This window comes from Falco punctatus, assembly GCF_963210335.1.
Source record: "Falco punctatus genome assembly, chromosome: 4".
In the NCBI taxonomy this organism is placed as follows: Eukaryota; Metazoa; Chordata; class Aves; order Falconiformes; family Falconidae; genus Falco; species Falco punctatus.
Window position 1 is genome coordinate 12,671,214 of NC_137583.1, and position 22,950 is coordinate 12,694,163.

Below are 22,950 nucleotides of genomic sequence, written 5' to 3' on the forward strand. Positions count from 1 at the left end.
CCTGTACTTGGCTGATTCAGCAGCACCCCTAAACAAGGGTGTGTTGCACCACCTGAGCCAAAACTTCCAATGATCTGTTGCTCAGTCCCCAAAGTGAGCAGGTATGTGTTTTCCAGCCCACCGTGTGGTGTGGGTGCCATTGGGGAAGTGCCTTACACTAACTCACAGCAGCAGTCTTGTAATGGTGAGAGAAATTAAATATCCTTCATTAAGCCCTCTGACGGACCAGCAGCTGGGCTTCAGACTCATGTCTGTGTTTTACTGCCCATCCCTGTAAGAACAGACATATTTCGGTTGTTCGTGCTTCTGGAGGGGTGTGACATTAGTAACAGTTGCCAAGCTGCTGTGATGCTTCTTGTGAGGGATGGTGCCTGGCTGGAGATGGGGCTTTGCCATGGGGGATGACTGGGCTGACAACATCCAGGTGGTGGCTGTGCTTGAAAATAGTGTTGTGTGGCTCCAAACCAGCCTACCTGGAGGCAGTTTCTGAGCCTGAGAGTTAGGATGCAGTGCTGGTGAGAGAAGACACTTACCCAGCGGTTTCAGAGGGACAGCTGAGCTTCCAGGTCCCATGCCTGAGCATTGTGCTCAGCAGATGACATGGAGGGATGACAAGTCACGTGATGGTTTTGCCGGGGACAGGTGTGTGCCTGCCTATTGACCTGCTCAAGGAAGCAGGAACACAACGGTGACTCTGATCCTGCCCTTCTGATATGCTGCATTAACTTGGGTGGGTTACCTGGGAAGGACTTGCTCCAGGACCCTTGCTGGGGTACAGTGAGCTTGGGCTCTGCTCGGATGTCCTGTTCTTAATCCTCCTATTGCCCGTCCTGCCAGGGAGAGATCTATAGAACTGGGGCGTTAGTTGGGTCCTGGTGCAGACGTGTGTGCACCCTGTGCGGTTCTTTCAGTCGTCCCTAGCGAGTCAGCTCAGCAGCATCCTGCCCCATGGCTCTGCCGTAACGTCTGAAAATGCTCTGAAGCAAACGAGGGGCCTTCTGCTCCCCAGGGTGCTCTGGGTTGTCACTGCTGCGGGCCATGGGAGGGGAGCTGGCAGGGGGAGGTCTGACGGAGAACGGAGGATTATTCCCTTTCCCTAACAAGTGAGCTGGGACGGACAACTCCAACAGACTCTAAGCCGACTCTGCCTCAGCAGAAAGAAATGCAGAGCCAGCCAGCCTTCGCTGCGGCTTGGCCCGCAGCGCAGAGGGCAGGCTGTCGGGAATGGCGGGGTTATGTACGGCCAGCTTGTTCATCAGCAGGGGAAATATCAGAGTCGGGTGGTGGTGGCTCCAGCTGTGACCACGCTGCGTGGGGCTGTCTAGGTAGCAACCTGTTGCCCATGTCCACCTGACCCCTGGTACAGGAGAGGCACTGGCTGCTCGCCTGCTGGTGGGGATGAATGTTCACCTGTGTCTGTTCTGAGCCTCTGCAAGAGGACATTGTCGTGAGGCAGAACAAGCTGAACAAGCTGTAACGGGGAGAAAAACACCACACAACGAGAAGCAAAGATGGGAAGGGCCACAGGAACATTTCCTGAGCTATGGAGGGTGTTGGTCTGGAACAAGAAACGTATGTTTGTATTGTAAATATTAGAGTTACAGAGTTTTGTGAGTTGATGCCAGCCCCCCTCCATCAATCCTCCTGCTCACCACTCACTGGCATAGCCCCAGGATGAACAAAAGAGATCAAATACAGCCTTTGCTCCAAAGGGATCTGTTAGCTGCTCTGTGGAAGCTGTGCAAGGTGGGGGCTGTCGCAGGTCGGTACCTGGGCTCTTCCCTTCTCTGTAACGCGGCTGCTTGGGGAGCAGTGCTGTGCATGGGGGAGGCCTGGGGAAAAGATCAGAAAACTTCTCCTCTGGTTGTTCTGCACAGGGCTGGACTTTTTACCCTTGCTTGTGCCCATCTGAACATTGCTGTTCACCTTGAAATGCTCAGTCTCCCCCGAATGCTCAGTCCCGTGTGTGCTCTGCTGCCAGGTGTGCCTGGTGGGATGGGGCACAGATGCTGCCCGCTACCTCCGAGCGTGCCCAAGGGACACGGTCTCCTACCGCCGGGGTGCAGAGGTGCCCATCAGCTCTCGGGGGGACAAACCTCAGCTCTGTAGATGTAGGATAAAGCTTGGTCTGCTACCTGAGAGAGCTCCTTCCGAATTCTCCCAGCCCCGGTGGCTCCCGCAGGCCCTCAGCAGAGGTCCCAAGCTGCCAGGCAAGTCTGCAACGCCTTGTGCATACCCTGGTTCTCTTGCCCACCCACTGCGTGCCCAGAGAGGCAACGGCTGAGGCTGCACCAGAGAACAAGGACTTGCTTGAGGTCTTTGTATGCAGTCATCGTGTTATTGTTTCACTTTTGGGGGCAGAACGGGGCCTATCATGTCCTGCAGATTCAGGGATCAATGTTCTTAGCTGTGACTGATGCTCTTGGCTCTCCCCCAGCGAAAGGTACACCTCCCGCGTTCATACTGCCGCTCTCCTGGCATCCTAAGCCATGTCTCTGGCATTTGCCACCCACCTCAGATTTCCCACCCTATGGCCTCAAGTCCTGGTACCCGGCATCCGAGGTATTTGGGATGTTCCCTTTTCCCTTGTGAGCCATGGGGATACATGTTTTCCCAGTGGTGCTGCCAGGTGGTGAGAGGCAGGGTCCCACCTAACCTGCGGGAGGTGGCTGCTGCTGTGACACAGCAGTGTGATGGGGGGATGAGGGCTGCTGTTTACCGTATTGAAGAACAGCAAGTCAGGCAGTGCTGCCAGCTGAGCAGACTGCGAGACGCTGCGGGGCTGTGCTAGAGGACACATCTCACTGCGCTCTGGTGGTGTGGTCGGCCCTCAGCCTGTGGCCTCACGCAGCAGCCATGTCATCCGCTCCCCTCCCCGCCTCACCGTTCAGGTGGAGGATCTTCAGCCTTAGCAGAGAAGATGCTCAAGCAGACTTGCGTTTTTGGGGTGAGCCACTGAGCTGGTTTGGGTGCAGACTCCTGGATGAAGCCCAGATGATTACATCTCCTGCTTCTTGTTTCACTTGCAGCTCCCCAGTGGAGGTGGTTGTGTCTGTATTCACAAAGCTGATGGATGCATTTAAGCAAATCAGGCATGTGGCTCTGTTAGATTTCCTTCTTCTCTAGCATTTTAATTCAACTTCTGTTGTCGATATCCCTGGCTTTTTAGATGCAGTAAAAATGAGCAGTCACATGAATATAAGTAGATTGGATTGCCTCTTCACTGAAGCCAAAAATGTGTGTTCCCAAATAAAAACCTTCCAGTAAGAATAAAAATAGGAATGGGTTTTGGTTTTAATTCCCAGAGGTGCTCCTTTAGCTCTAAAGATGCATGAATGCCAGAATTGCTACACGTTTTCATAGCTGAATGCAGCATGCAAGAAAGCAAACAGTCACTTATGCGGTCATCAGCGTTAAGTCAGTGGGGTCTGGGGTTTGCTGTGGGATTTTGGTGTTTGCATTCCCATATTACCCTTGTTTTGAAAAGTATCTATCTTTAAAAACAATCAGCCCTTGTGCTTAGGTGGAAATGAAGTAAATGTGTTCTCCACCAGTACGAGCTCAAGCATAAAAGCCAGAGCTTCCTAGAATTAAACTGCTTCCTTGAGACCAGCACTGTTAGACCCAATAGCTCTGATCCTTCCAAGCAGGGCTGCTCCTCACATAGACCACTGGCCACTGCCCAGGGGTTCGACTGCTGCTTCCACGTGTCATTTCTTGGCCTCCGTGCCCTGGACCATCCTCACACAGTCAAAGCGTGCAGCCGCCAAGCAAGGCGGCGCGTCCCAGGCTTTGCTATCAAACCAGGAGGGAAAACTGAGCTCAGACTGCAGGAACTGTCTGGATCTATCGCTGCTGCTGTTCTCTTTCACTTTCAAGCTCTGTTTTCTTTCTCTCTCTCTTTCTCTTTTTTTCGTCTTGGATGTTAAAATCAAAAATTGGACAGATGCAGCAGCCAGGGGCTGCAGCTAGGGTCTGGCTTGGAATAATGCAGTCTCAATATCCTCCCTTCAGTTAGATGGCAGGATCCTTCTCCATGTCTCTTGGGTGCAGTTATTTTAATAGCAAGGAGCCTGTCTTCACGAAGTGAGGCTGCGTTTCTGCAGTCAGGGACGTGTGAGCCATCACTGCTGCGAGTGAAGCACTCACTCATCACCCACGACAGGTGCCAGAGATTGTGCCCACAAAGAGATCTGGGCCCTAATTTCTGGCTCTTCCAGTGACTGTCTTAAAGCAAGTGCTGATCCCTTTACGCTACGGAGCTCTGGGTGTTGCTTCCCCTTTTGATAAAAAGGCATCGTATTGTTCTGAGCTGTTTCCCACTGTAAACTTTTTTCTCCTGTGAACACAGGTCAGCCGCACACGTGCCATGTGTGCCAGGTGGTCGGTTTGTGCCACCAACACCTTTTCCTGTATTCAGATCCAGAATCCATCACAAATGTGAAACCATCACAAATGCACCACAAACGTGACGGATTCACACCCCACCTCCCGCAAGTTCAGAGCTTTGTTTTTGGTCCGAGAGCAAGCACCCCTTCCCAGGAGGGGCTGCCCTGAGATCTGAGCCTTCCCACAGTACAAACAAGCACCTATCCCACTCACCCGCGGGGAGCTGCAGGCTGTAATTAACACCCAGACTGATCATGTCGGGTGGCCAGGCACCACAATTATTTTTCCTCTTTTTTTAGGTTTTGTGCAGACACAACAGGAAGCAAAGCTGGGGCTGTGAGACAGCAGCAGGAGACAGCGGTGGGGTCAGGTTCTGCTCCCTGGGGCATCTGGGGTGCCTATGCATGTCCAAGCATGCATGCTGCCTCATCACTTCCCTTGGCTGGAGACCACTGAATCGCCAGTTTTTAATCCTCTCCAGCGTTTCATCTTGGAGACCGCTAGTGGACCGTTTGGCTCCTCGTGGCCCCCAGGTCCAGCCTGGAAAATGCCTGAAAGCTCCATCCTCCAGCCCAAAAGGTGTTGGGATTCCTCCTGCTGACCCTCAGCCCAGACTCCACTGATCTGGGGTTTCCAAACCTCTTCCGGTCTGGTACCTGACCAAGTGGGCATGAAGATGCCCTGCGTGTGGAACACCTCCTGTCCCTCTCTGCTGGCCCGTTCCAGGGGACAATCGTGTCCCAGCTCAGCTCATACACACATCCAGCCCTTGCAGCCTTCCATGGGGCAGCAAATCCTGGGATTGCCTGGTCACCTCACAGCCCTTCTCAGCAGCTCTGGGTCTGCCTTGGTCCCAGGAGAGCAGAACTGTCAGTGCTTTATGAGAGGGTCACCAATGCTATGGATAATTGTATTCACGCTTTTTTTGCTGCTATGGCAAATACCTCACCTGATATGTTTCAGGACATCATTTGCCTTTTTTTATGACTGTCCCACTGGCTGCTGATAGCCCAGAACTAATGCATCTGGGACCTCCTGCCACTTCCAGTGGCAAAGTAGCAGAAACTGCTGAATTCCAACATTGTGAAATTAAATTCTGTTGAATTTCCACTCTCCTGGTCCAGGAAGAAGCTTTTGTTTCCCTGTTTGGAGTTTCAGTCTCTCCCTGCTATGGCAGCCTTTCTCAATGCTTTGTCCATCATCAGTATCTTTCTATTTTTATGCCAACTCATTCACAAAGTATCTAACCCAAAGCCAATCTTGGAGATATTTTACTAGAAATCTGCCTTCTGCCCAGCACTTCTCATTTAAACACCGTCTGCTTTCCAGTTTCTTGTGTCCTTTACAGTTCACCTTTTAAACTTCATCTTCTCTGACTGAAGTACTTATTTCCTGTGTTATGTTGTATCTCATGTTTACATATATCTGGGTAAAGATCTACCACATATGCTTGATCTACAGAAGTGGCTTATTTTATTCACAGATGAAGTTGCATGGGTATAAGCTGCGCTTAGTAAATGGCATGTTGATTTGATTTCCCTAATGAGTTGCACCCATGTCTTTTCATTGTTTTCTTTCCTCCAGACTGTTTTCTAAAGCCTTGGTAATGCTGATGTCAGCCTAGCAGGCTTGTCGCTGCCTGAATCCTGTCTCCTAGCCAAACTCTTCAACTGAGGCACTGGATTTGCTGTTGTGGTTGCAGAGAACCTCCCTCCGTAATTAAGACTCTTTGCAGCCAAAACAGCAAATTCTTTTCACTGGCGCTTCCTGAAGTCCAGGATGGGCATGATCCAGCCTTACCCTCACCTCACACATGTCTGGCTGTCTTTGCAATCAGCTAGTACACCTAAATATTCACAGCTTTAAAATCTATTCCCTTTTCCAAAGAGAGCTGGCAAGACATTGAAACCCCAGATCCTGCTGCGGTATTGATGTCAACCCGCTGCAAGAGAGTAACTTTGGGTTTGATGGGACAGCACTAAAATCTGGGCTGTAGGGGGAAAGGAAGGAGGGAACGCGTTGCCTTTTTAAGCTCTGAAGGAAAAGCTGAAAGTGCTTGGAGCACAGGAGACTTCAAAATGTGCCTGAGCATCCTTTCAGGCTCATCTCGTTCAGTGATTTCGTGTCAATGTTACTGCCTTAGGTGGGGCTTTCGGTCTCTTGCTCTGCATCACTCCTTGCCTCATCCTTTGAAGATGCAAAAGGACAAACGTGCTATTTCCTTCTGCCCATCTCAGTGAAAAACATTTTGGATTTTGATCAGGGATGGATGTGCACCATCTTGATACATGTTATCCAAATGGTGATCCAGCAGTTGCCAAGGGCTGGTGTTTTAGAAGCTCTATACACCTTGGCTAAGTGTCATGCCTGCTTTCAGATGCAATTGTGGCAATGCTAAATTTCTGAGGATTACCACTGCATGTAGTGGAATCCAGGAACCTCAGTAACAAGTTATAAAGTCAGGAGGAAAGCCAGGATGTGAAGATCTTGGCAGCTTCCCATAATGGAATATCCTGCTGTACTCAGGGCCATGGTTCCAAAATGCAGCACAAACCATTAATTTACTCAGATGACACTCTCTCCTCAACACTGTCATATATTTCAGTATTCCCTGGATTTCCCAGACTTCTTGGAGTCCCAGGAGCATCTCAGGGATGAGTAAACCAACAGTACAGGGGATGGGGTTATTGTCTTGCTTTCAGCATGAACAACCGGCAGAAGAAGGGTGTGTAAATGCCGTTGCCTATCTGCCCCCTTCCTCCCACCTCCTCCTTGCAGTCCAGGCTGTATCCCAGATCTGATCTAAGAAACAGGCACAGATCAAGCGTCGAGCCTTTCCCCAGCTCCCCCCCCATGTCTTGATTTCCTCTCCAGCTGTGTGGTTCAGCCAGCTGTGGAGCCTCTTGAGCTCAGCCTTTCCAAGGTGGGCCATTGCCTGCTTGGGTAGGCGGTGAAAGCAAGGGACAGGATGGGGGGAGATCTCAGGATGGGAGCACACTGTGGGATTGCATGATGAGGTGGTTAGGATGGAGCAGCTGGGGAAGAGCGGTTTTGTGTTCAAACTGGGGCTGAGCTGTGTCCATAGAGATGCATGATGAGGACTCAGAGTCTGGCAGTGGCAGGAGGGATGGGAGAGGAATGTGTCAGCAGAGATATTGCAGGTGCTGGGGCTGAGGGATGGTGAACAGGGGATGGCCACGCTTGGGGTCACGAGGCAGAGCTGTGTTAGGTGGCGAAGCCTGGTCTTAAGGGGGCTCGACTCTGTTAAATCACTGTCTACAGCCTTCTGCTGGGTGAGGCAGGTTGCAGCAGCCCTGGCCTGCCTAGTGCTGTGATGGCCAACGTTGCTCTGCCAGGCGATCCCAGATGTTCTGGGGATGCTTTGGGCACAGGCAGGCTGGACCGCACCCTGCCAGCCGCAGGCATTTGCAGCTGCCCTGACCCCAGTGCTGCCGAGGATGGATGCTGTGGTCCCACGGGACACACTGAGCGGCTGCTGCCCTCCGCAAGCACCGGTGCCTGTGCGGTGCTGTGCTGAGCCGCACACGGCTGCAACTGCAGCATCTCCCCCTCTGCCGCAGGGTTTGACGCTGTCGTCAGGAGTCATCCTGGTGGCCCAGCCGGGAGCCTGTTTGCTTTTCTCTTTGGGACGCCACGTGTAGCGTGAGCAGACTGTTTCCGAGGAGGGAGCCTCCCTGCACTTGGAGCTTTGTAAAAACCTGCCACTGGGCCAGACGTTCGCTCTGAAGGGTTTGGCGAGCGCCCCAGGCAGGGGATGGTGTCATCGCTTTGGAGAGCAAAAGTGTCAAGATGCATCAAGTGTGGAGCGCTGGCGTCTTCCCCCTGCCAGCTCAGCGCTCCCAGGCTCCTCCAGCCGTACGGGAGCAGCCTGGCAGCTTTTTTTTCCTTTCTTTTTTTCTCTTTCCCTTTTTCTTCTGGAATCCCGTACAGCATGAGCATAGTGGAGATCCCAGGGGGGTTGCTGCTGTCCAGGGAAGGCTCCTTGTTCTCTGCCAGATCTTGTGCTGGGGGAAGGCTGGAGGAAATCCATTTTGCAGTGGTTCTGCTGGGGCTGCCGGCAAGAGTCATGCGAGGTGCATCAGTCCTTGGCCAGGCTTGTTCTTGAAAGGCACAGCCCTGGGCAGTCAGAGCACGGATCTGACCCGCCTGACCTCTGCTCGCTCCCCACTTTACTGCAGATTTGTTTTTTGCTCACCCTGAAGAGCCTCCTGCCGAGCCAGCCCACTCCTCCTGGGCCATGACCTGACCTGCACCAGGCACTGAAGCCTTTCCCTGGGGTGGCGTTTCCATGTGCCCCGGCACAGCGCCGGCACCAGCAATTTGCATTTTTAGCAGCTTCAGGTCAGCCTGAACCACCCAGGGTTTGCTTATGTCCCTCGTAAGAAAGGTTCTGGTGGATGCACATGTTAATCTCGAAAACAAACGCCTCCACGTTGCTTTTACTAAATATAGGACAAGTGTCTGCTGCGGTGCAGGGCGCTTGCAGGCAGCCCACGACAGGTCACGCTCTCACATTGAACAGGAGTTTATCAGCCCCGGCCAGGAAAGGGACTTGGGTTTAATGCTTTTTGCTTACAGATTTGAGCTGCTGTGTGTTGAGTTTTCAAGGTCGATCACTTTTCCTCTCACTTGCAGAGGGCTGAGCCTGGAGATATGAAATGGGGCTCCTCTGGGCCGAGCATCTCAGCCCAGCACTGTGTAGGTTGGATCTTCTGCTTCTCTGTCATTAGCACAGATGAAGTTTCACCCTCCTGTGGGGTAACTGAAATGGGATTAAGGAAGGAACTGCCTTCCCTCAGAGTCACACCTCGATCACTCCAGTGCTCCAGGAAGTGTCATTTCCCACGAACGCGCAAGCGTACATGCACTGCTGATGAAATCTGGTGAGGTCAGGCAGTCATTTCCCCCTAATTACAGCTCCGGGAATGAAGAATGTTTAGCTTAGACTCTGGTGACTGTGCTTTAGGAGCACTTTTCATTTAAGCAAAACATAGGCACATGAAAATGAAGGTAGGATTTGGATTTTTCATTCTGGTTATTTTGGTTAAAAAGATGCCATCCAGTGCTTGTGTAACAAAATATGGTTCTGTTTGGTGATGGTCAGTAAATGAAAAGATTCAGACCCCCAGACTGTCATGTGAAAAGCCTTTATGTTGGAAACCTTCGTGTTGCCAGAAAAGGTTTGTGAGAGATGTTTTCCCTCCACCACATACATCCCTCTGAGATTTGAGAAGGTCCCCGTAGTAGCAGGAACTTGGAGGACTGGAAGACCCTCCCAAGCCGTGATCTCCCCAACAAGGTGTCCCGCCATGCCCTTCAGAAAAAAGCATCATCTTCCACTTTAAAACTCAGTGTAATTTCTCCTGTGGAATCATCTGCAGGGCTGCACAACTCCCATGGTTAGAAACCTTCTTCTCATATGAAAACTGTTGTGGCATCCTCTACCAACAGAGAGGGTCAGGTACAAGCAGTGAAGGGTGGGTGAGAGGTGGGACGGCTGCTTGGAGCTGTTACTGCAGACGAGAGCCCGCGCCCCTGTCGTGGTCGCTCCATGCGCTAGGTTTGGGATATCCAGGCTGCATGGCTCTGCCCATGCAGTGCTGCAGACAGGTCCCTGGGGCTGGGGGCTGGCAGCCGAAGCAGACGCTTCATAGCCTGCACGGTGGTTGCATCCCTACATAATTTAGGAGCATGAGAACTTGAGCATCTGTCACTGACTGGTTATCTGGCATCACGTTTGTGGCTGGTCAGATCCAGCCTCAGGTTTGATGCTGCTGCTGCAAATAGACTTCTGAAAGCAAACCAGCTGATCTGCATGGACCACTTGGGTGGGTGTCTTCAGCTTCAAACACTTGAGGACATGTTGCTGGTATAAAAGGGAAGGGAAAAAGTAAATAGAAAATCAGAACTTAACCAACTTACCAGTCAGACGAAGCATCTGACCAATTTGTCTATTAATGGATGTGTCTCTGAGCCTGGAAATGCAAACTCTGAGCCTGCGGGGGCTCAGCGCAGAGCTGCCCGTGCTGGATCTGCCCCTTATCTCTGCCAAGCATAGATGCTGTCTCACCCCTCACGGGGCTGCAGCGATGCTGGTCAGGGTCCTGTTGCCTCCTGGGTCATTACCCCACCAATGCAGCCTGCACACAGTGGCATTTCCCAAATGCACATGGATCAAACTGTTTCCAGTTGCTCTTGAAAGTGCAACAAGCTGTTATCTTTGTTTATGGTCTTTTATTTGTTTAAAGGTTAATTCTGGACCTTTCAAACTCTAACTGCAGGTTTTGGTAAAAAATGAGAGAGAGGGACACACATTGCGTGAGCATCTTCTCCCAGAGCCAAACAGATTTGTCTCTTCTTGGGGGAATGTTGCCTCATCCCAACTTGAGCATCTCCAGAGAGGGTGAGGGAAGCAGCCCCTCCCGGCCCCTCTGATCTTTCTTGCTCCTTTTCCAGCCACAGAAGATGGGGTTATGAGATCCACCTGGCAGGGGAAGGCCGGTCGCAGCCCGCTCCAGGCCTTGTATGAGAGTGACCAGGTAAGGGGACAGGGAGAGGGAGATGGAGGGGGTGAAGAGGGAGCGGGGCGCTGGGGGCTGACCTTCCACCCCTCCAGCGTGTGGGGCTTCGTGCTGTCTCCAACCACCCCCAAGGTCTCTGTGCCTGAACTTCTGGCCATGTCCAAAAGAAGAGACCACGCTGCTTTGGGGAGCAATTGCTGATAAAAAACTGCTTATGGCCCTTGCTGGTACTTGGACAAACGGTTTTATTGCTGGGGGGCCGAGCCATAGCTGGGAAACCCAGGAGATTTCACTCTCTGAGGATTTCCAAGCCAGCTTGGGCCATCATAGCAGGGCAAGAGCATCATTGCTGCACTTTCTGAGCTAATAATTGATAGATGCTTCTGTGTTGGGTGCTACGCACACACACATATGTATGTGCATATATATATATATATATATACACATATATAAAGCTGGACCCAGCCACGAGGAGTTTATAATCCTGGGACATCTCAGTCCTCTCCATCACCCTGGGCTGTGCCAGCTACACCTGCTGAAAAAGGGGCAGCCAGGCACAGTCCGGGCAAGGAAACACTTGCCTCCAGGTGGGCTTGGTGGGTTCATGACCCATGCAGGGGTCTGCTGGAGGACAAGCCGCAGTCACTGCTTGAGGCAGGGAGCTCTCGCCCTCACCAGCCCCCAGGGCTTTGAGCCCCGCCAGCATCAGTGACCTGGCATTAGGGAAGGTGTCCCACTTGCTCTTAGCAGCTGAATGGGAGCTTGAGGGTTTGCAGTTGAAGCTGCCAAAGGTGTGTTTTGTTTCCTTCTACTGCGTTTCCCCCCTGGGTGGGACCCGTGCAGACAGACGTGTCTTTGCAGAGGGATCCTCGCCCACAATTTCCCTGCAGGAAGCCACCCTCCAACTGGTGCAATGGGCTGGGCCACAGCCACATGCCCCAGCCACCAAATGTGCCTTGCATCTCCCCACGTCCATCAGGCAGTCATCTTCTGCAGCCCCCAAGAAGCAGAGGGCAATGCTGGTGGTCTCTGCAGCTGGCTGCCAGCCCCGCTGCCGCCCCACGGCCTGTCGGCTGCCCACTGCAGCCAGAGCCACATCTCCTTTCCACACACAGCGCTCTTTTTTTTTACTGTCTAGGTTGATGCTTTTATGTCTATAAGCAGCCAAATTACATTTGCTCTGGGAAAAATTGCAAATGTGGACTTCCTTGGCCACGATGCCGGCAAACCCTAATGCTGCTGGAATGTCATGGTGTTATTTCCTTAGAAGAGCTACTTAATTTCTCTAGCTTTTAAAGAGAAGGAAATTAAGGGAGCAATTTTGCTCTGAAATAACTGCACTTATTCCAGTGGGCGGCTGTTGAAAAGTAGTCACATTTATTTGTTGCCATGCCTGCAGACAGTGTCTGTCTGTCTGTCTTTCTGGTCCAATAGTTTTGCATTATGCAAGTGCAACGAAAAACACCTGAAAAAAAATCACATTATTAAAATGCCTCTTTTGGTTTTTTAAGCACTTGCAAAAAGGGTTTCCCGTTTTAAAAGGTGATGGGGAGCCTCTGAACTAAAGAAATTTCTGCTGAAAGGTTTGGCTGTGTCGCAGGGAGGTGTACCATGAGAATGCCTCTTCAGCTGGGATTATCACCTGCCTAGGTGCTATGTTGTCTTCATATCCAAGTAGCCAACAACGTCAAAGTCATATCTGGGTGGCAGTTAGGAGCCTGTTGACCTGCATTTCCTCCATCTGAACATTTTCCTTTCTCATCTCCCTCTTGGAAGGAGCAAGGATGGGATGCTTTCTCCTGCCCTTGTCTCAGGTTACTGCCCATTTAGGTTCCTGGAGAAAGTGGTGACTAACGTGACCTAGACAAGGTTATTTCTTTTGTGGAAATGAGATCGAAAAGGGTCTGAGTGTGGTTCATCCCTTGCAGGAGGAGCTTTTTATCCAGATGTTAACACCTCTCTGAAGGTGATGAGTCTGCTGGATCACCCATGGGATGGGCAGTTTGTCTCAGTATCCCAGCTCATGGCAGGAGCTTCACAAACCCTCATCTCCACAACATTGCCTCTCCCAGGCTCTGGTGCCCCCCAAAACCCCTTATGGGCCCCCTGGGGAGGGGTGAGGGTGCGTCTGAAGCTTGGCAAAGGGTGTCCTTCAGCATGCCTGAGCACTGACAGCTGTCAGCAGCAAGGAGGTAGGGACCAAGGAGGTGTCCTGCCCTTGTCCTTCATCTTGAGGTTGCCACGTCGCTGCAGGCTGCAGAGACGTTTGCTGTGGAGCCCCGCGATGCCGGCAGGACTGGCTTCACAACCCCAAAGGGGAAGCCACCACTGTCTTGCGACATGACAGTCCTGCATTGCATTAGAGCAGCAGCTCCGTGGGGCAGAGCTGCCCGCGCCAGCAGACAGGCAGCGAAGCCGTTAGTGGTCGTGGCCCGGATGAGGCTGTTGGAGGTTCCCAGCAATGACACCGGGGCTGAACGCAAAACCTCCAACCCCTGTGAGCAAAGCAGGGAGGGAGTGGGCAGGAGGAAGAAGGGACCTTCCTCTTCTGAGTTCCTGGAAATGGTTTCCTTCCCCAGACATTTTAATGACACTTTGGGATTTCCAGTGAAAACTGTGACAGGAAAGGTCACATCCCCAAATCTGGAGGAGGGGGGGTTCAGCTGGGGCAGGGGTTGCGGTGGGCCCTGAGCTCCTGGGAAGCCAATGCAGCAGGCGTTGGTGCAAGGGTCAAAAGGGATAAAGAAAAAGGAATGTGTGCGGGCTCCTCATCCCTGTGGACAAAGGAGACTGTGACCAGAGGTGAGGCATTGGACTGGCGCGTGTGGAAGAAGTCCCTCGGGACAAGGAACCTAAAGCCTGCAGGAAGGGCCTCACCACCACCTCCAGCAGCACCTCGCTCCTCTCCACCCCACCTCACCTCCAGCTCCCCCGCTGCTCCCCAGGGTCCAACCATCGGTGCTAGAGACCGTTTTCCTCCACCCATCTCCCTTTGCCTTTCCTTGGCAGCACAGCCATGCCGTTTTCATCGAGCATGCCCATGCTTGTGTGCCACGTTTCTGCTTCTTGGCTGCAGTGTTTGCAGCAAGCCCATGGCTGTAGGCATCGGCACGGTGCAGCGATGCCCGTCACAGCTGGGAGGTGTGCGAGGCCCTGCGCCAGCAAAGGGGCTGCACTGTTTGGCACTGGAGGGGTCAGACCATGCCTGCCCCCCTAGACCGGTGCAAAGGGCAGCACCTTAGCTCAGTGTGTGTGGGGTGCTGTACCAAGTACTCCGTTATTGACCCTCCCTGCACCGCCTGCTCTTCCCTCACCCCCTTTGACTTGTCTCCTCATCACATTTTGTTCTTTTTTTTTCCCCCAGCAGGTCCAAGGATTAAATGCACCAAATCAAGTTGTGCTCAAAGTCAACACTGTCCTCAAAAATCCCATATGGGTGGCTGCCGAACCCGGGAAAGGGGCGGGAATGAGGACAGTTGTGGGCCAATGGCTGTGTGTTGGCCACAATCAGCTTGGGCAAGCTGGTGACCATCTCCCTTTTTTTCCTCCCCAGTTTGAGCAGTCATCGCTGCAGGCAGTTCACCAGCAGAGACGGGAGCTGTTGAGCAACATCTGCAACCGTTACACCCGCAAGCGGCGTCTCCTGCGGCCGGATGACTTGCGGCACTTGGTGGTGGATGACACCCATGGGCTGCTCTACTGCTACGTGCCCAAAGTGGCCTGCACTAACTGGAAGCGGGTGATGATGGTCTTGACGGGGCAAGGCAAATACCGGGACCCACTGGAAATCCCTGCCAACGAGGCCCACGTCTCGTCCAACCTGCGCACCCTCTCCGAGTACAGCGTCCCTGAGATCAACCACCGCCTGCGCAGCTACCTCAAGTTCATCTTCGTGCGGGAGCCCTTTGAGCGCCTGGTCTCAGCGTACCGCAATAAGTTTACCCGCAGCTACAACACAGCTTTCCACAAGCGCTACGGGACCAAGATCATCCGGCGGCACCGGCAGGAGCCCAGCGACAAGGCCCTGGAGCGCGGGGACGATGTGCGCTTTGAGGAGTTTGTCTACTACCTGCTGGATCCACGGACGCAGCGGGAGGAGCCCTTCAATGAGCACTGGGAGCGGGTGCACTCCCTCTGCCATCCCTGCATCGTCCACTACGATGTGGTGGGCAAGTATGAGACCTTGGCTGAAGATGCCAACTACATCCTCCAGCTGGTTGGGGCCGACACGAGCATCAAGTTCCCATCTTCATCCAAGACCACCAGGACGACAGACGACATGACGGCCCAGTTCTTCCACGACATCAGCCCTTTCTACCAAAGGAGACTCTTTAATTTATACAAAATGGACTACTTGCTCTTCAATTACTCCATCCCCTCGTACCTCCGCATCCGATGAGGTAGGGGCTGGGGGGAGAGGTGAGGGAGAGCTGGGTAACTCTCACCTTGCCACAGTTCCTCTCCTCCCACCCTGTGCTCATCCCTTGGTTGACTTCTGTCCCGTGCTCTCGCCATTACCGTCTGCTCTACATCCTGATGCCTTGTTCGGGCGTGGTCTGGAGGGAGGACATCTCTCAAAACACTGGGGCTGGAGCTTTTCCTTCCCTTTCCCTCTCACCCTTCGACATCTACAGGGGATGGTGGTGGGACCAGACGCTGGAAGGAGGGCTTACCTTGGCTGGGGACTTTATTTTAACTAAGAGGCTCCTCTGTAGATCCAAGTCTTGGGAAGGCTCCTTTTTCGGGCAGGATCCCTTCAGGTCTTTCTCCTCCTTACTGGGCTGTTCGAGGGTGGACATGGCATCTTGGGGGGGCAGGGTGGAGCATGTCAGAGACTTGCATAGAACCAGAAATAAAGCAATAATTTAATGTAAGTTTTTCCTTTCATTTAAAATCGCTCCCACTTTTTCTTTTTGCCCTGTTCTCCTCCATCCTCCCCCAGCTTCCCACACCGTCCCCCATTGCTGGGGAAGGCTGTGGTGCGTTACTGTGACCACATATTTCTCCATGACAAAGCCCGGAGGGGTTTTTTTTGTTCCTCTCCTTCCACATGCTTTCAGCTGACATGCAAAATGCTCCGAAGAGAGGGAGAGAGGAGCAGGTCTGGGCTGACAGAGGCACAGTGCCTTCTCCTGAACTGCAATAGCAGAGCACTCAGCACCGGTGTGGGTGTGCGCGTCTCTGGATTTCTGGTCAAGCCCAACAAATCCAGGCCCCACACCTCCTGTTTTTTAAAAGCAAGTGATAACTGTTTTGCAAAGGGGTATGTACAGCACGGGTGCAGGTGTCTGCTCAGGTGAATCACGTTATCCATGGTGTCCTGCCCGTGGCCCCACTGAGCTGGCAGCGATGGCTTCTCGTCCCCTGCCATGTGCTGCTCCTGTGTGTAGCCGGTGCCTCCCACACAGGGCGGCCCATCGCACTGGGGATGCAGAAAGGTGCCGGGGCAGGTTTGGGTTATAAAGTGCTTCGGGGAGCGCTGTGCTGGGATGTGGGAGAGCACTACGGTAATGAAGAGGCAATGCTGGACTGGGAAGACCAGAGAAAGGGGGGGAGGGGAGGACAGAGAAGACATTGAGAATAAAAATGGGGACAGAGACACCTAGAGGAAAATATCCCTTTGCCTGTCTGGCTTTGGACAATTCATTCCTTGAAGAAGAAATGGGGAGGAGGGGGCAAAACACAAAAGAAAATGACAAAGCGAGTCCTAGGGTTTTAAATTAAAACCAGTCCAAGGAGCTGTATTTCTTTAAAACCATAATTCAGCCTTTCCTCTTTTCTGTTCAGCTTTGGCTCGGTGGCTGCCTTTGTAAATAAACACGCCAGTAATAGATGCTGTAGAGTGTGTCTGCTGGCTTGGCTGCAAACACTTGACTTATTAGTGCAATACAATGGGAGGTTTTATAAAATCCCAGTGCTCTCAGGCTCTTTTAAAAAATAATGTTTTCATCTAACAACTTTCAGCTGTTATATCTCAGCCTTTTTCCTCTCTGCCTCTGACTGGCATCTCTGTGCTGACACTCCCACTTTGGTTGCTTTGTTTAGAGATTGGGTTTAGCAAAGCAGTGAAAAAGGAAAGTAAATAAAATTGCCGGTGAACCTGGCAGTCTGACTGATTCTCCCAATCTGAACTGGAGATCTCGTGGAAATGGCCTTTCTGGTGCTATCTGAGCATCTCCCCGTCTAGCTGAAACTCAAAGCACAAAACCAGATTATATGATGCAACAGATTTCATCTGCAGCGTTCAGGCTCGGAGTGCATTCCTCCTGCTTTCTCAGGAGTCTCACATTCCCCGCTTAGCAGTACCTCTGCTTGGAAAAATCATTCTTCAAGTCACCACAAGCCCTTTTCATTGCTTTTGGTCATGAATCATAATTTGGGATCAGATTCAGAGTCACAAAAGGATGGGGTTTTGCATGGATTTCTTTTTCTTTTCCTGAATACTATTCCCTACAGGTAGCTGTTAAAAGCTGATGGCACAGCGAATGGGAAGGAGACAGGTACACACGACTCTCCCTGTGTTGTGCTGTGTGTGGGTGTTTAGGCAATACCTGGCAGGCTGGGAGCCCTTTTGGGCTCTCTTTGGTGTGAAAGCGAGGGAATGGCATGCTCTGGGCTTTGTCTTTCAGCCAGCTGGTTTCTAACCTTTGCTGCAGTGGTGGCGATTTGGAGCTGGTCCCGGCTGTGATGGCGGTTTGATCCACAGCCTGTCCCCCGGCATCCTCACCAGACCTGACCCACTGCCCCAGACAACAGCGAAGCCACACACGCAGGGAATGAATGCTGCCCTCCAGCCTCAGCCACTGTCTGCTGCGGGCAATACCCTGCTGAGATTTGGTCTGTAACAAGGCGCCTTTTGGATCATGTAGGACCTTTCGAAATAACCACCTCTGGGCTTTTTCTGAAAAAAAAAACAAAAAAACAAAAAAACAAAAAAACAACAACAAAAAAACAAAACCCCAACAAAACAACCAACCAACCAAAAACACAACAAACAAAGCAACAGCCACAATCCAACCCATTTAGGTCATACCCTTGGCTTTCCCCCTGCCAAAACACCGCTCTCCAAAGCAAAACCTGCCCGTGCAGACAGAAAGCGGCCACCGTCTTTCAGCAGCAGCCGCCTCCAGCCGGGCTGGCGCTCCGGGCCACCCGCTCTGCCCGTGCCGAAGCCCCGCAGGGCCGGGCCGGGGGTGCGGGTCCCCCGCGCTGGGCAGCCCCGGCTCCCCCCCCCCCCAGAAACGCTGCAGGGCTGGAGCCAAACGGAGTTATGAGGACACCGTGTGACTGGTGATCCCAACTACAAGGTTTTAATTTCCTGTCCCTCTCCGGGTGCTCTGGAGGGCTCCCAGCTGTCTGTGGGTCTTTTAGCTGTTTACTGCACCCCTTTTCCTTGCTAGAGGGGAAGATTGCAAGGTAGTCCAGGCCACCTCTAAAGTATAACTAGATTTGGTTTTGTCTTCTACTTGGAACTGGGAACGTGGCAGTGCCTGATGTGCCACAGAAGCACGAAACAGAATGTAAGGAGATGCCAGGGGGCTGGGGGCTGTCCCCTAGGGCACGGAACTGGGCAGCATCCCCATAGCCCTGCCCCAGCACCCTGCTGTGAGCGGGGAGCATTTCCAAGCAGAAGACAGTAGTCTGGTGTTGAAGGGCACAAACGCACTGCCACGATCTCAAACAGGACCAAAATGCAGCCCTGTGGGATGTGTCTGTCTTGGTGGCAAGGGGCTTTGGTGCGGCTGGCCTGTGGGACTACACACCACGTACCACGCTGCATTTTGGCCAAGGTTTGATGACAAGTGGAGGTGAAGACTCTTCTCAGGCAGCCCTGTAACCAGCGAGGCGAAGACAGGACCAGCCATCACACCAGGAACGAGCTCAGCTGCTGTCACCTGGAAGAAAGAGCAAAGCAGTAACCCCGAGGGCAGCAGGGGCATTTCCACCTGCGCATGGCCTTTTTCGGGTGCCCTTAAATACAAGCCTTATGCTGCCAAAAAAAAAAATATCTTCAACGTGGTATTTCTGAAGGGAAATAAACCGTCCCTGCAGGGCTGGTGCCTAGGGGTAAGTGTGGCCGTTACCCCCCATAGCCCCACACTGAGCTCCCGCAGCTGGGGTGTGCTGGGAGCAAGAAGGGGATGTCCCATAGCAAAGCCGAGGATGCTGGTGGCTGCCAAAGCAGCCAGGTGAGAGCACAGGGGCGTCCCTGCAGCACTGTTAAGTGCACTGACCCTGCCAAAAGGAGCAGAGGCACCTGAGCGAGGTGTGGCTGCAATTAGTTGCCTATCCCATAATTAAGCAGCTCATCTGCTGGGGAGCCTGGGGCCAGGCATTGCACCTCATCTTACTGCAGCACCATTTTCTGCCCATGCTGGAGTCCCCAATACCACTTCGGCAGTGATAGGTTGCAGCAGGAGAACTGGGGCAGCTAAGGGACAGCCACCATGGCCAGCCCTGCCAAGGTCACCCTGGCTTGGCAACAGGAGCCCAAAGACAAACAGAAAAATCCCAAGTTAGACACGACAATTGTACACAGCTCAGCCTCAGGGAAGGAATAACCTTGCATACTCTATTTAAACCCTCCCTGCCTCATCTCCCCCCTGATCAAGTGCCTATTAAAAATAAATCATTAAAGAAACAAAGCATGGCTACTGCCACATGAAGTACCACTCAGACTTCTGAGCTGCAGAGTGCCTGTGTCACTCAGCCGGGATGGGGCGAGTGTACCATGGGCATGCTTGGGGGCAAGTGCCAGCCCCGGCCTCAGTGTAGCAAGGACCATGGTAGCCATATCCCCCAGCCCCCTTAAAGGCTGCTGATACCATGGGGGGTCCCATCCTGGCCTCAGACAGGCTGCAGACCTTGGGGACAAACGGCTCCGAGCGAGCCAGGTTGGTTCTGGGATTTGGCCCGAGGCTTGAGAGCTGCTGGGGAGCGGTCAGGACACTGTGGATGCAAAAACCACAAGAACAGCCTTACTTTGATATGTCCGTGTGTGCACACATATACAATGTAAATAATGATTATATTATAATGTATAATAGAATTATTGCAAATAATTGAAATACAGTTGATAATGCTATTGCATTATATGTAATATGTATATCTGTATAAAGTATGTATCACAAGAATTAAACAGCATTTACGATCATACGTGTTATATGTTGAGTTATATTTGTATATGAGCATAATACTTCATAGCCATTTGGTTTATTTATGTCTACATATGTGAGTGTGTACATAATCGGTTTTGTTATAAATACAAACATACCCCCCAACATGAAAAGGAGAGGACCTTCCCTTCCCGCAGTGTTAAGCTTTGCCACTGATCAACGTGGCTTAGCAGCTAATGGCAAGCCAGCCCTCCCTCCAAGTGCCACCTAACAGCTCTGCGTGCTCCAGCCTTTGGAGCACGGCAGGCACGTTGCCTGTGCTGTGGGTATTTCTTGCTATGGAGCTGCTGGCCCCATCCCTGGTGACCCATGTGAAGCTGTTGAGTTTCTCCTTCCAGTGGAACAAACCTGAGCTTCAGTGATAGGGAGGTTTCCTTCCAGAGCTTGCTGTGTACCACAGATTGGGTTGTTTACCAGCTGGAGGATTAAATACACTTCCATTGAAGGCAAAAAAAAAAACAACATTAAGTGTTTTCAAGTATGTCTTTGGAAGTGGTGTCTCACTTCAAGGAGGCTTTTCAGACTTGCTTGTGTTTGCTGGCTGGCACTTCATTTGTCCTTGGTAAGGATGCTGCATCTCACACAAAGAGTTTCTGGAAAAATACTCTATTAGGATGGAGGCAGCAAGTGGAAGCTGGGGTGGAGCAGGGAATAAATGCTGTGACTATCCCCGAAAACAAACCCCTGCTCCCATCTCTCTCTACAGCTGGTGATAGCCCCTTCTTTGCTCGCAAAGAGAAACCCTTTTGCACCCAGGAATGAGGGAGCCCCTGACTGACCCTCCTCCCCGATGCGGCTGGGATCTCCCCGAGGTCCCAGCAGCCACCCCCCAGCCTTGTGGTGGGGCAGGGCAGGCACCCACCCGCTCCCAAACTCCAACGCCCTTCCTCAGCCCCCTTCCCACAACACTGACGTCAACCTGAGATGTAGTTTATTCGGGGACAACGAGTAGCTGATCTTAGGAGTAAGCCTCAGCTGCACAGCTAATACAATGTCAAAGCAAAACCAAGGGAGATTAAAAAAAATATAAAAACATCTTTTTCACTCCCTCCTACTATAGCCTAGATCAGCTGGCTGATGGCTGCACAGGGCTTAGAAGATCCAGCACAAAGCACTTTTTTTTAGGTTTCTGCTTTCTTCAAAACCAGCCAGTCTCATTCTTCTGCTGACACTCCACATTTGCCTTTATTCCCTCTAGAGATTAAAACAAGGTAAGCCTTTGGCTGGGATCTCGTAGCATTTGATGGGTTTCTCAGTCCAGGACAAGTGCTGAGCCCAAATGGGCAGGTCAGCAACCACAGACTGAGGAGCAGCAAGAAAGGAGCTCTCTTCTGCCATCTCTTCCTTTTTAAAGATGTTCTTATTTGGCAGCTGTGAGGACTAAATACAAATAAAAGTCACCATCAGCTCAAACGGAGGTGCTGGTGACTGGCAGGGAGGCTACAGCCCCGTGAAAAGCTGGGCACAGTCATGACGGACTCAGCGCAAAGCCAGGCCCACCCCTGGCAGTGACTTCCCTGCTGGTTAGGTTAAACCCAGAAATCACTAGGAAACGCCCACACCCTACCTGGGCTCTGCTACCCACACAGGTTTGCTCTGAAGCCATGTGAATTTTGTGAAGGAAAAGGGAGGAAAGCAACCCCCTCCCCAAAAACTCACTCCGATGCGATACCGCAGCGAGCATACAAGCTGGTAGGGCCAGCTGTGATGTACTGAAAGCTCTTAAAAGCTGAGGTTCCTGCAGGCATTTAAGCACCAAATCTCTGCTTTTAAGGGAAGGGGGATGATGCCTGGACAAGGCAGTGGCTTCTCGCCCTGCTCAGGGCCACCGAGGCAGCCGGTGCCAGGCAGCAGTGCTGCCCACACAGCCCCCGCGCTGGAAGGGCTGGGGGTGCTTTCTTGGAGGAGCAGGTTCAGATGGAGTTACATGAACGCTGATCTAAGCCGTGCTCCAGGGTTACATATAACCTTTGTTAGCAAAGGCCCTTTCTCATTTGCACAGGGAAAGAAAGAAAAGGAAGAAAGAGAAAGAGTAAACAGGCTGAACAGCCAAATAACTAGCCTTTCGCTGCCCTTAAAAGAAGGGGGAGAAAATCCTCTTTTATTGAAACCATTTCCTTTGGTTATATCATTTCTCTTGAGGCTGGAAGCAATTTTCAGTCTTAAGTGCATTCCCTGCACTAAGTGCACGGGCACGAGGCTGATGCTTGGCTGCCCACCAAGGGGTACCCTGGAGAACATCACGTCTCGCTGTGCCCTTTGTAACCTCCCCACATCAGCTCACAGCCTCGACGCCTCCTGCAAGGGGGGAACCCTCAAGCCCAGTGCAGGCCAGGTGCAGCATAGGTCACCCAGCCCAGCTGGATCCCACAAGTAGGACACAGATGGCATCTATTACGTGTTCCCATCCGCATCCTCTGTCAACACTAACAACCAGAACAAGCCAAGCTCTGCCCAGAAATCCCCTGATGAAGGGACACACCAGTGCCAGGGTTTTGTTGCGGTCACATGGCAGAGGAGCAGCCTCATGTTGGGCACTGGGAATTGATGCTGGAGGAGAGTGACTGGGGTCCTTTGTAGTCTGTACCAGCCCTCCAGCCTGGAGCTTTTGGGGGACCGGAGGGAGCAGGGGCAAAACTGTGCTATTAAGAGTTTCACATGTCTGGGACCCTGCAGAGGACTTGGGCCGTCCTCAGCAGCTTGGCCTTAGAACCAGCCTTTCACACTAGCAGCAGAAGCATCAAGGTCTGCAGAGAACCTCTCCAAGGCAGCAGAGACATGCAGCAAGGAAGAGAAAAGGCAGTGTTGATGCAGGAGGAGTTATTTGCCAGGACTGCTCAAGC

The 22,950-nt window shown here is 52.2% G+C and overlaps 2 protein-coding genes across 14 annotated transcripts in view; one reads left to right on the forward strand and one right to left on the reverse strand.

The window, feature by feature from the left end:
- Positions 1 to 15,805, forward strand: part of CHST13 (carbohydrate sulfotransferase 13) — a 32,419-nt gene extending 16,614 nt beyond the window's left edge. Inside the window, exons 2-3 of the mRNA XM_080384277.1 lie at positions 10,867 to 10,949; positions 14,485 to 15,805. Of these exons, the coding sequence (XP_080240403.1) occupies positions 10,867 to 10,949; positions 14,485 to 15,330 (929 nt within the window). The 3' untranslated portion in view covers positions 15,331 to 15,805. The remainder of the gene's footprint in view (positions 1 to 10,866; positions 10,950 to 14,484) is intronic.
- The window catches only part of SLC41A3 (solute carrier family 41 member 3), a 169,510-nt gene continuing 156,051 nt past the window's right edge, over positions 9,492 to 22,950 (reverse strand). For 10 of the 13 annotated variants that reach the window (XM_080384270.1, XM_080384264.1, XM_080384271.1 and 7 more), the window contains one exon: positions 17,842 to 18,826. In XM_080384270.1, the coding sequence (XP_080240396.1) occupies positions 18,608 to 18,826 (219 nt within the window). In that variant the 3' untranslated portion in view covers positions 17,842 to 18,607. Of the gene's footprint in view, positions 10,277 to 15,604; positions 15,767 to 17,576; positions 18,827 to 20,455; positions 20,742 to 22,950 lie in introns of those variants that run through there. The other 3 variants (XR_013927618.1, XM_080384265.1, XR_013927619.1) reach the window with 3 other exon arrangements.